Here is an 11,362-nt window from a genome sequence, read left to right as displayed (position 1 = left end):
TCTTGAACTCCTGCACATGACTTTTGTATGTAAATTGTATATAAATGTATGCAAAAAATGAGGCAAATCGATTGGCTGCAGTTAGTGTGCAAGGAACTGCTCTAATGAAACACAATCAGATATCTATACAGCCACCAGAAGCTCAAGTGGAAGGTATCTTTTTCGTTATATAGTTTGCTAGAGAACCATGCCCTGCTGTGTCATTGTGATATAGCGATATTACCTCATCTAAACAGAGAACCAATGGCCAAAGGTAGGTAGAAAAGCAGTGAGAATAGGAATGACTTCCGAATCAAAGGTGGGTTTCAGCAAGTTCTGACCAGTTCTGGAGAACCGGTAGTAAAAATTCTGACTGGCCCCATCCTCATCTATTCTCTGCCTCCAGAGTCCCAGCTGATCAGGAGGAAATGGGGATTTTGCAGTAACCTTCTCCTGGATTGGGGAGGGAATGGAGATTTTACAGTACTCTTCCCCTGCCACGCCCACCAAGCCACACCCATAGAACCAGTAGAAATTTTTTTTGAAACCCATCACTGCCCCACATCCTCCATTGCCTCCCAGAGTTTCCCAAATTCATGTTCAATGTCTCAAATATGTCAATTCAGGTATATTACTGACTGAGTAATTCGGAAGCGATGTGACCACAATTAAATAATCAAATATAGATTGGTTTGGAATGTTTTATTGCAGGTTAGTTTAATGGCAAAGTTTTATCTTTACACATCTTGATCTTTCCACTATAATTATGTTGATTGATCTTGAAATACAGGCCTGCAAAGTTGTAGTCCCTTACAATCACTTGATGTAAGGTTACTGCCCCATCTAAAGTCGGCATTTCTATCTACACCAGTGAATGACCCCAGATTCCCAGCCAAAATTTAGTGGAAAGTTTTTATTACTTCAGCTGCCATTTTCTCATTCATTGGAGGGTTTCGTGCACTGCCAGGCTGCAAAAATTTCTTAATTGTGGGGATGTTACTTATCCTCCCTTTAAAAGCCTGAAAAAGAAAAAAGGGAAAAAAGTTTAGAAGGAAAAAAAATGAATCTTTATTTTTTTTTTAAAAAAATGACATTGCTGAGTAAACATTTGTTATCTGAATCAGGGGTCTCCAACCTTGACAACTTTAAGACTTGTGGACTTCAACTCCCAGAATTCTGGAAGTTGAAGTCCACAAGTCTTAAAGTTGTCAAGGTTGGAGACCCCTGATCTGAATAACCCGAATACTATATTTTGAAGGCTCATTTAATTCTGCTATTTGATCCCAGTTGCAAATTGTAATAATCAAGTGACGTTTATATGTCAACATAGGCTTGCACAATCAAATTGGTTAAAAGATTTGCTTTTTGTGTATGTTTTTGAATAAGTGTTGATTCCTGGTGACTGCCTGGACAAATATTTGCAGGGGGGTGGGGGTGTTGGCAATGTTTTCAGAAGTGGTTTGCCTTTGCCTGCTTCTTAGGGCTGAGGGACAATGACTGGCCCAAGGTTACCCCACTGGCTTTGTATCTAAAGCAGGACAGAACTCCTGAACTCCTGATTTCTAGCCTGATGCTTTAACCACTGCACACACCTGGCTCTCAGACTTGCTTTACACTCCAACAGCTGTAGTGAGCAAGTCAACATTGAAGGAAGGTGAGCATTATTGTTCATAACACCTAGAGATTTTATGTACATTTGCCTAATAATAGGCTTTTGCATATATTCTATCTTATACATATTGCCTGTGCCTAATAAGGTTGAAGATACGCATTAAAATATTAGTAAATAATATAAAGAACTAGAATTCCATATATGCCAAAATGTGAGTATCCCAAGCACATTAATAAACTGTTTCAACTCCTACCCTCAAAACGACGCTATAGAGCACTGCACACCAGAACAACTAGACACAAGAACAGTTTTTTCCCGAAGGCCATCACTCTGCTAAACAAATAATTCCCTCAACACTGTCAGACTATTTACTGAATCTGCACTACTATTAATCGTTTCATAGTTCCCATCACCAATCTCTTTCCACTTATGACTGTATGACTATAACTTGTTGCTGGCAATCCTTATGATTTATATTGATATATTGATCATCAATTGTGTTGTAAATGTTGTACCTTGATGAATGTATCTTTTCTTTTATGTACACTGAGAGCATATGCACCAAGACAAATTCCTTGTGTGTCCAATCACACTTGGCCAATAAAATTCTATTCTATTCTAATGATTTTGTGTACATTAGATATATACAAATATTATTATTATTATTATTATTATTATTATTATTATTATTATTATTATTATTATTATTATTATTATTATTCACAGCCACATGCAAGGTTCTACAGTTGACAGAAGCAGACCAGAGATCACAATGGTTTTAATTAAAATGTAAATTTAGTTAACATGATTATAGCTCACATACTTAACCATTTTTGTCTTCTGTCACAAACATATGAGGATGCTTATAGGGAAGGCTATCGAAAGCTTTGTGGGTGCTTGAAACCTTGGTATACAGAATGTATACTTATGATATAAGTGAAGTAGTAGATACTTATGCATATTGCATGCAAATGTTTCAGTTGAACCATTAGGACAGCAATTTGCTAATTTGTTGTAGCTGCTGTAACTGGGAAAAAAAAGGACCCAGATTCGAATTAAAGTATAGTACCAGAATAACTGCACATTATCTTTCATTATCTTTCGTTATCAGTCTGATGTGTGTCAACATACCAGAGGAATTAACTATGGGATATAATTATTACTAGCAGATTGATTTCGAATGACATGCTTATTATGCATGATACAGCCTTGCACTTCCGTCATCCTCATTTGGAGAACTTGGATCCAGGATCTGATGGGATTTTGATTCAGTGTTGTGCTGCATATTTCTACATGTTTCTATTGTTTGCCAAAGAGAAGTTGCTTACCTTTAATAGAGGAAATGTTGAGAGGATGTCTGCCTTCAACTCTTCCACCATCAAAATGCTTTCAAGTAGTTGAACATCTGCTCTGCTAAGCTGTTTTCCAACAAGGAAGTCTTTTCCGTGATCTTTGAGCACCTTCAGAGGATAACACACATTAAAGGCTTATTGTATTCTAGATAAATATTCAATATTGAAAAGGACTATTTGAAGGTCCTGCAGCCAACTGGAGAAGGTTCCATCCTTTCACAGGAAATTGATTTTTTTTTCTTGAATGTTAACTTATAAAGCGAGCTTTAATTTCAAGAGACACATCACAAGGGTTTCTTTAGGAAAACTAAAATGCAATCCTATGCAAAGAGAATGAGCAGAATTGCCTCACTAGCCCACTTTTCAATTTTGGAAAATATCCAGCGAGGTGCAGTTCTTCATTTGTCCTTGTCCTCTTAGCTTAGAGAGATTCTACTATTCTTTACGGCTTCCAGGAACTCAAATGCATTGTGTAAAAAAAAAATGGGAGAAAAGCAAATTGTAACTCACTTATTTTATATCCATAAAAGTTGTATAAAAGAGTTTAAACTTTTTCAGCTATATTCCCTGTTGATTTTAGAAGTCATGTTGAGTAACCTCTTTTTTTTATAAGGATTTCCCACGTAGCACATGGAAGTGATATGACATAGGACATATGGCGCACAATATTTTAATAGTGAACAAAATTACATTTTGGAACAATGCAGGATTTTTTACTTCCTGCTCCAACCGTTATTATAAACCTTCCTGATCAGGAGAAAGATATCTTACAATAGGTTGAATAGTATTAATTACTACGTCTCACAAACGTCTCTCCATCTACCAGGCAGTTAAAAACATATAATTATAAATTAAAATTCAACATTGACCACATGTTGTCTTTTATAATGTTTATAATGTTGTATAATGTTCAAAAACTGTTGTTGAGGGCAGTGTCCTTTCCGCCTGGGGGGATGGTCTGATAAACTCCTATTCTGAATGGTCATTTCTGCCAGGCCTTCAAAGGAGAGTATTTACTGAAGATATGAAGTTGGCAGAATTGTACTCTCACTGAGGGGAGTTCCCAGCATTTCCAATTGGTCTGCACCAAGTTGAAAAAGAAACATTAGGGTTTTGCTGTTGCTGCTGTTTGTTGTGCTCTGTTTCTGAAATCACAATGTCCATCACCTTAGCTTTCCCTTTGCTCCTTACCTTTTCATAGACTGGGAAATATCTGGTAGAGGCTTTTTCCAGGATTGTCTGTAACTCCTTCTCCTTGGTGTCGGCTGGCTTGAAGTAAAGCATCATAATTCCCTCGTTGAGATCTACAGTACCTTCACAGTACATGTCAATTCTGAAAATGAAAAAAAAAAGATCCTTGTGAGTCTAGACGGCTGTGAATACAGAGCTTCCTCCATTGAATTCCAGATGCACAGATGTTGGAATGACTCGGTTCATTCTTCCAATACAAAAGAGTTCCTTCTTTCAGTTATGCAACCATCAATTAAAAGCATCAATAGAACTTTGTATTTCAGTTTCAAGTAATCGTGACACCTCATATGTATTGTATCTTCTGCATTATACTGACAATAAGCCTGTATGACGTTCATTCATTCCTGAATAGGATTGAAGTAGCTTAAATCAGTCATAATAATAATAATAATAGCAACAACAACCACAACAACAGAGTTGGAAGGGACCTTGGAGGTCTTCTAGTCCAACCCCCTACCCAGGCAGGAAACCCTACACCACTTCAGACAAATGGTTATCCAACATCTTCTTAAAAATTTCCAGTGTTGGAGCATTTACAACTTCTGGAGGCGAGTTGTTCCACTTATTGATTGTTGAAACTGTCAGGAAATTTCTCCTTAGTTCTAAGTTGCTTCTCTCCTTGATTAGTTTCCACCCATTGCTTCTTGTCCTGCCTTAGGTGCTTTGGAGAATAGTTTGACTCCCTCTTCTTTGTGGCAGCCCCTGAGATATTGGAACACTGCTATCATGTCTCCCCTAGTCTTTCTTTTCATTAAACTAGACATACCCAGTTCCTGCAACCGTTCTTCATATGTTTTAGCCTCCAGTCCCGTAATCATGTTTATTGCTGTTCTCTGCACTCTTTCTAGAGTCTCAACATCTTTTTTACATCATGGCGACCAAAACTGAATGCAATATTCCAAGTATGGCCTTACCAAGGCATCATGGTAGTCCTCAACTTATTACTGTAATTGACTAAAATTTCTGTTGCTAAGCAAAACTGTTAAGTGAATTTTACTCCATTTTACTTTTCTTGCCATAGTTGTTAAGTGAACCACTGCAATTGTTAAGTTAGTAACAGGGTTGTTCAGCGAATCTGGGTCCCCCATTGACGTTGCTTGTCAGAAGGTCGCAAAAAATGATCACATGACCCTGGGACTCTGCAACCATCATAAATATGGGCCTGTTGCCAAGTGCCTGAATTTTGATCATGTGATCATGGGGATGCTGCATCAGTGTGAAAAAACAATCATGCCACTTTTTTTAGTGCTACAACTTCAAACATCACTAAACAAACTGTTGTAAATCAAGAATTACATGTGTCTGAAGTGTACTTGAAACGTTCTTCTGTTTATACTGAATTTTCCAGGTGAAACTTCCTTTCCTGTAAGTTTTGATGTTCCTTTAGCTAGTGTTTTATTCCTGCTACTCAACAAGTGACTCCTTTCCAGACAGAGAAAGGGAAGGGGGGTGGCTAGGATATTAATTTAACACCATAGGAGTGGTACCCAACCATATTCCTTGACACAAAAAGATTGGTATGCTATTCAGACCTCAAAATCTTCAAAAGCCATCTTTTCAGTGAAGAATTAATAACATTAATAATAATTAATAACAGTCTGTTATTAACAGCAGCTGCTTGCAATTACTGCAGGTTCAAGTCCCACCAGGCCCAAGGTTGACTCAGCCTTCCATCCTTTATAAGGTAGGTAAAATGAGGACCCAGATTGTTGGGGGCAATAAGTTGACTTTGTATATAATATACAAAAGGATGAAGACTATTGCTTGACATAGTGTAAACCGCCCTCAGTCTTCAGAGAAGGGTGGGATATAAATGCAAAAAAAAAGAAAAAGAAAAAGAAAGAACAACTCAAGGAGGATAGGGAGAGGAAACCAACTATTTTAAGGTGATGTTAGAAGCAAATAAATACATAAAACCTAGGAACGGAGCACTGAACCTAATTTACCAGGCTTAAATAGTTCCAAGGAATGCCCTGACTTCTAATGATCTTGTTCAAATGAACTTCATTCTAACTTTTCGCCGTGAGCTTAAAACTCACACCTTTCGCCGTGAGCTTAAAACTCACTTATTTATCTGCGCTGGACTGGGTTAGTTTTTTAAGTTTATGGGTTTTTAATGGGTTTTATTTCTAAATTTTAATTCTGGCCAATTTAATAAGTCTTTTAATAGTATTTTAATTGTATTTATAGTTTATTATGTATTTTTATCTGGCTGTGAACCGCCCTGAGTCCTTCGGGAGAAGGGCGGTATACAAATTTAAATAAATAAAATAAATAATAAAAAATAATAATAAATAACTCAGATGATATATTGCCTTTTGCAGAAGGCGTCTGTCCTACTTGGAAGTGACTGAGTACCAAAATTTGCTGACTCATAGTATATCAGCAGAACACACACCAGCTCTCATAGTTTGCCAGGAACTGCCTGTTCCTCCTCATATCATTAATAGGAAACAGTTATAAAATGTTACATTACAGTGTTCTCTCCTTTAGGTCCTTCCCATAGAGGTTGTATTTTCCTGTGATGTAATTGAGAATGGCTCGCGTTTGCACCAGCTTCATCCCATCAATTTCCACCATGGGCACTTGATCGAAAAGCAGGCATTTATCTGGTAAATGGAAAAGGACATATTAAAGGAATGTTTAGCATGGCAGATGATCTAGAGATGCATTTTATAGGGCAGGAGTGGGAAACGACGGCCCTTTTACGACTTTTTGGACCAAGTCCCAGAATTCCATGCTGGCTTGAAGTCCACACATCATAAAGAGGCCATTGTTCCCCACCTCTGTTATAGGGCATGCTTGAAATTTCAATATTTTCCCTATATTTCTGCATGTCTCTTGCTTAATATTTAGACCAAAAGTCTTATGAGACAATTCTGCTGAATACTACACACAAATACAGAGTAATGTTATGCTCACCATTTTTTAACTTTTGTAGATCTTCTTTTGATTCAATGTATTGTTCTTCAAACTAGTAAATGGAAAAGACAAAATATTTCCATGACTTCCAAAATGATTTGCAAGTGCCAAATTCATCCTCAGGTCCATCATCCCTGGCAGAAATTTATTCTAAAAAAAGGAACTCTGTACTCCAAGAGGAAATTGGGGATCTGGATTCACTGTGTTAAGTTGTGACAACCCAGCCAATTGTGGCTAAAACAAGCCATGGCTAAGAGAAGCATAATTTAACATGAAGTAGGAACCCATCAAATGAGCCACAAACATAATGATGATAAACTAGTGGAAATTAATCACTAAGTACATTTTATGGGGGAAATATATAGATTTCTATACTGTTATCTTCATGATGTTTGTAGCTTATTTGCCCATTACAGATTTATATCTGAGAACTAAAATAGTGAAATAGTTTATGTCTGAATTAATCAACTGTTGTTTCTCCATCAGATTAATTCATAATATTTAAGACTAGACAAGTTATTTTGACAATGAAGTAAAAAAAAATCCCTCAAGTGGCTCTTTCTGAGAGTATAAAATGCAATTTGTTTTCCCAAATGTATTTAAAGTCTATTTCCCTTGTTCTTCATTTTCTTTTTTGGGGGGAGGGGCAGCCTACACAGTTCTCCATTTTATCATCATAAATGCCTTATAAACACTGACAAGCTCAGAGATCATATCTGGATTCTTATCTTATTTTCCTCACATTAAATCATAAATCTCCTGACATGTAATTTGCCTAGGGCAGCTGTTTTAATAATAATAACTTAATGGTAGGGCAGCCCCTAATGTAGGGCTCTTACAAATGTAGATGTGTTGGTTGAAAATGATAACATTCATCTTCAAAATTGGGAGAAACAGATTATCCACATTGACAGCAATATATTCCAAAACAAACACTATTAAGTAAGAGCTGCTTTGAGGACTCACCTCAACCCCAGCTGCAGCCAACATCCACCTTATAGTTTCCATTCTCCCTCTTGCTTTGAAGTAGTGAAGCTTTGGTTTTCCAGCCATGGTCTTACTAAACTGTTATCCTGTGTGGTCGAATGTGGTCTGGATTCCCAAAATGCATTCCAGAGGAATAGGAGACAATGAAGTTTAGAAAGTTTGGCTTGGAGAAAGAGAGTTAAGACATCTCCTAGCAATTCTCAGAGTATACCCTTAATGATGCAAGTAGTTGCTTTAATTTGGCTAGATTTCTGTCTGTAGATGAGGAACAATAAAGGAAACTGCTTAGAAATAACTCTATTTGTCTTTATTAGTTTTGGGAGCCTGACACCTGCTACATTAAATATATAAATGTAAATCTGAAGGTACAGATGTCCTCAGCCAGAGGAATCTACATTTTGAAATGCTCCTTTATACATTGGTTTTAGCAAGGAACAATTTTATAGCAGCATCTTTTTTAAAAAAAGAATCCATATTATCTTGAGCAGGTGAACAACCTGCTACTGTAGGAGCAAAAATATAGTGATTCCTTCCATCTCCCTCCACTCTTGTTGGAATGATCTTGTCACTATTGTAAAACTTTGTCACCTGCAACAATTTAAGACCAATCCAGCATAGCTATTTGAAAAGCATTCTCTTTCTAAAATTTCAAATCATGATTTATTCTTTTTTTTTTTACCTTCTATTCCACTTGGAGCAACTGGTTAACTTTTGGACTAGTGACAAGTAAATATTAGCACTATCAAATATGTTTACTTCGAAGGCAATTCTGCTGAGTTCAATGTCAATGTCCCTACCTCATAGATAAGAAGGCATAGGATTGCAACATGTATTTATTAGTGCAATTCTACTAAAAGAATTAATGGAGTAACAGTTTGTTCACCTAACCTAAGCCATGTTGGTTTCAAAGACTCATAAACCCAGTACAGTTTTTATTTCTCACAAATCCCTTCTTCAGCTCCACACAATTCTGCTCTTTTCTCCAACATTTCCTTTAGACTTTCAGAGAAGAATCTTGAAATCATTTCCATCCTGGTTTATTAGTCACCACTAAATAACATTTTGCCAACCAATAAGCAAGAAGAAGATATACTTTAAGATTACAGAATTGCCCCTACCACCACTGTCTTCTCAAGTTTCTACCTTTGAATACTGACCTGCTGAAAAGCCTCAGTAAGTGCAGGTTCTTCTTAATGCAAGGTGATGTATTCCATGCATCGTCAATATATAAAGCTCCCAAGCTCCACCTTCTGACAGAAAAGAGCTAAGGAGCAGCCCATATGGAGGAGGAACTTCATTGGTGGCCAACAGAAGAATTTCTGGGCTTTTTTCCCAGAAGAAGAGCTGACTTTCAAGTCAATCCATATCGGGAAAAATTGGCCCTCACACAGAGCATGATGCAGCTTGGTTATGCAACTGTCTGATTTAAGGCATATAGCGTTTTGTGTTTTGGTATGATTGCCTCTAAACCTCCTCATTTTTTTTGTTATAACCAGTGGTGGGTTCCAAATTTTTTTACTACCGGTTCTGTGGGTGTGGCTTGGTGGGTGTGGCATGGCTTGGTGGGCATAGCAGGGGAAAGGTACTGTAAAATCTCTATTCCCACCCCAATCCAGGGGAAGGTTACTGCAAAATCCCCATTCCCTCCCGATCAGCTGGAACTCAGGAGGCAGAGAATAGATGGGGGCGGGGCCAGTCAGAGGTGGTATTTACCAGTTCTCCAAAGTACTCAAAATTTCTGCTACTAGTTCTCCAGAACTGGTCAGAACCTGCTGAAACCCACCTCTGGGTATAACCTCCTCTAAACCTTCTTCAGTCATTAGGCAAGAAAATGGAGAAAAGCCCTCTACATAAAAGAGGCTGATGGTCAGTTTGGTGAATAGTTTGCTTAAAATGTTTGCCTAGCATAGGACCTTTGATGTTATCGTTCAGTTGGTAAGTCATGTCCAGTTCTTCGCAACCGCGTGGATCACAGCACACCAGGGCTGCCCCTTCCTCCCGTCTCCAGTTTGCCTAAGTTCATGTTCATTACATCAAATATACTATCTAATCATCTCCGTCCCCTTCTCCTTTTCCCCCCTTAATCTTTCCCACCATCAGGGTCTTTTCCAAGGAGTCTTCCTTTCTCGTTAGGTGGCCAAAATATTTTTTAAAAAAAAAAACAAGTAAAAAGTATAAAAAAATAACCAGGCATGTTAGTGCTTTGCTCCATGCTTCAAATACCTACTTATTTCACCAGCTACAATAAAGCATTTGACAGAACGGCCTCCTCACTCAACCAAAATGCCATGGGGAAGGTCCTATGCTATGGACAGGCTCTCAAAATCCTGAAGATGCCCCTTTTCTTTCTGCTTTGATCTTCAGTTTACCAATAAACGTATCGGAAGGGACAATGTCCAAGTATTAGAGGGAACCAATGAAAAAGCATCATACAAAAAGTCTATCAATGGAAACCATGTGTCCTGAAAGATCTGCTATGAAAAAGAAAGCAATTGGTGCTTTCTTTCCCAGCATGGGAGAGAGAGGTAAAGAAAAAGAGGAATCCAGCAATAAGGAACTGTGGCAAATACAATCCAAATATAACCTCAAACTTTCACTGCAGCTGGAGCAGAGAAGGGGGTTGAAATTCTGAACAGGATTTCTTAAAATATCGTCACCCTGGGTACTTTATGCACAGGAGTTGGGCGATTTAAAATTGCAGTGTGGAAAATTTCTCCATTGGACAATATGGAAAATTAAAATTGTGATGGCATGTTGTCTGAATTCCCAGGAGGGAGGGAGGGCATTCCAGAGGTTCAAGAGACAGCGCAGTTTAGATAGTTAGTGTGGGAAAAAGAGAGTGAAGCCAGATCTTCCCTAATAGTTCCCAGGGTATATGTTTTATGCTGCAAGTAATCGGTTTAGTTGGGCGAGATTGTTGTCTATAGGTGAGTAAGAAGAAAGGAAACTTTCTTTTGGGTAGGGAAAACCTGGGAGCTTTCAAATTCAGGTTTTACCAGAAGTGTCAATATGACATCTCAAATAAAATGGATCTTTGAGGAATTGCTTGCCTCTGAGTCTTACTTGGTTGGGGGTGTTACTTGGAATCCTGACAGGAATTTGGTTTGGGAAACACTCATTTTTAAGCTAGTAATGTATGATAATCAATGCCTCTTAGAATTAATCAGATTTAAGATCACGACTAATTTGTTCTGATTTTTGGAACAGCAGAAACAGTAACTTTGGGCAGACATGATCTTTGCTTTAAGAGTCAAAATGG

The 11,362-nt window shown here is 37.8% G+C and overlaps 1 protein-coding gene across 1 annotated transcript; it reads right to left on the bottom strand.

Moving 5' to 3' along the window:
• Positions 1 to 666: 666 nt before the first annotated feature.
• LOC131195422 (glutathione S-transferase-like) lies at positions 667 to 9,415 on the bottom strand. Its single transcript, XM_058177315.1, has 7 exons — positions 9,261 to 9,415; positions 8,083 to 8,208; positions 7,117 to 7,168; positions 6,671 to 6,803; positions 4,135 to 4,276; positions 2,920 to 3,051; positions 667 to 998 (listed from the first exon to the last, which is right to left on the bottom strand). Exons 2-7 carry the CDS (start codon positions 8,167 to 8,169, stop codon positions 879 to 881), a joined length of 666 nt encoding a protein of 221 aa, XP_058033298.1. The 5' UTR covers positions 8,170 to 8,208; positions 9,261 to 9,415; the 3' UTR covers positions 667 to 878.
• Positions 9,416 to 11,362: the final 1,947 nt, after the last annotated feature.

This window comes from Ahaetulla prasina, chromosome 1 (genome assembly GCF_028640845.1).
Source record: "Ahaetulla prasina isolate Xishuangbanna chromosome 1, ASM2864084v1, whole genome shotgun sequence".
In the NCBI taxonomy this organism is placed as follows: Eukaryota; Metazoa; Chordata; class Lepidosauria; order Squamata; family Colubridae; genus Ahaetulla; species Ahaetulla prasina.
The sequence above is the reverse complement of the archived record's forward strand: the minus strand, read 5'-3'. Positions and strand labels throughout refer to the sequence as shown.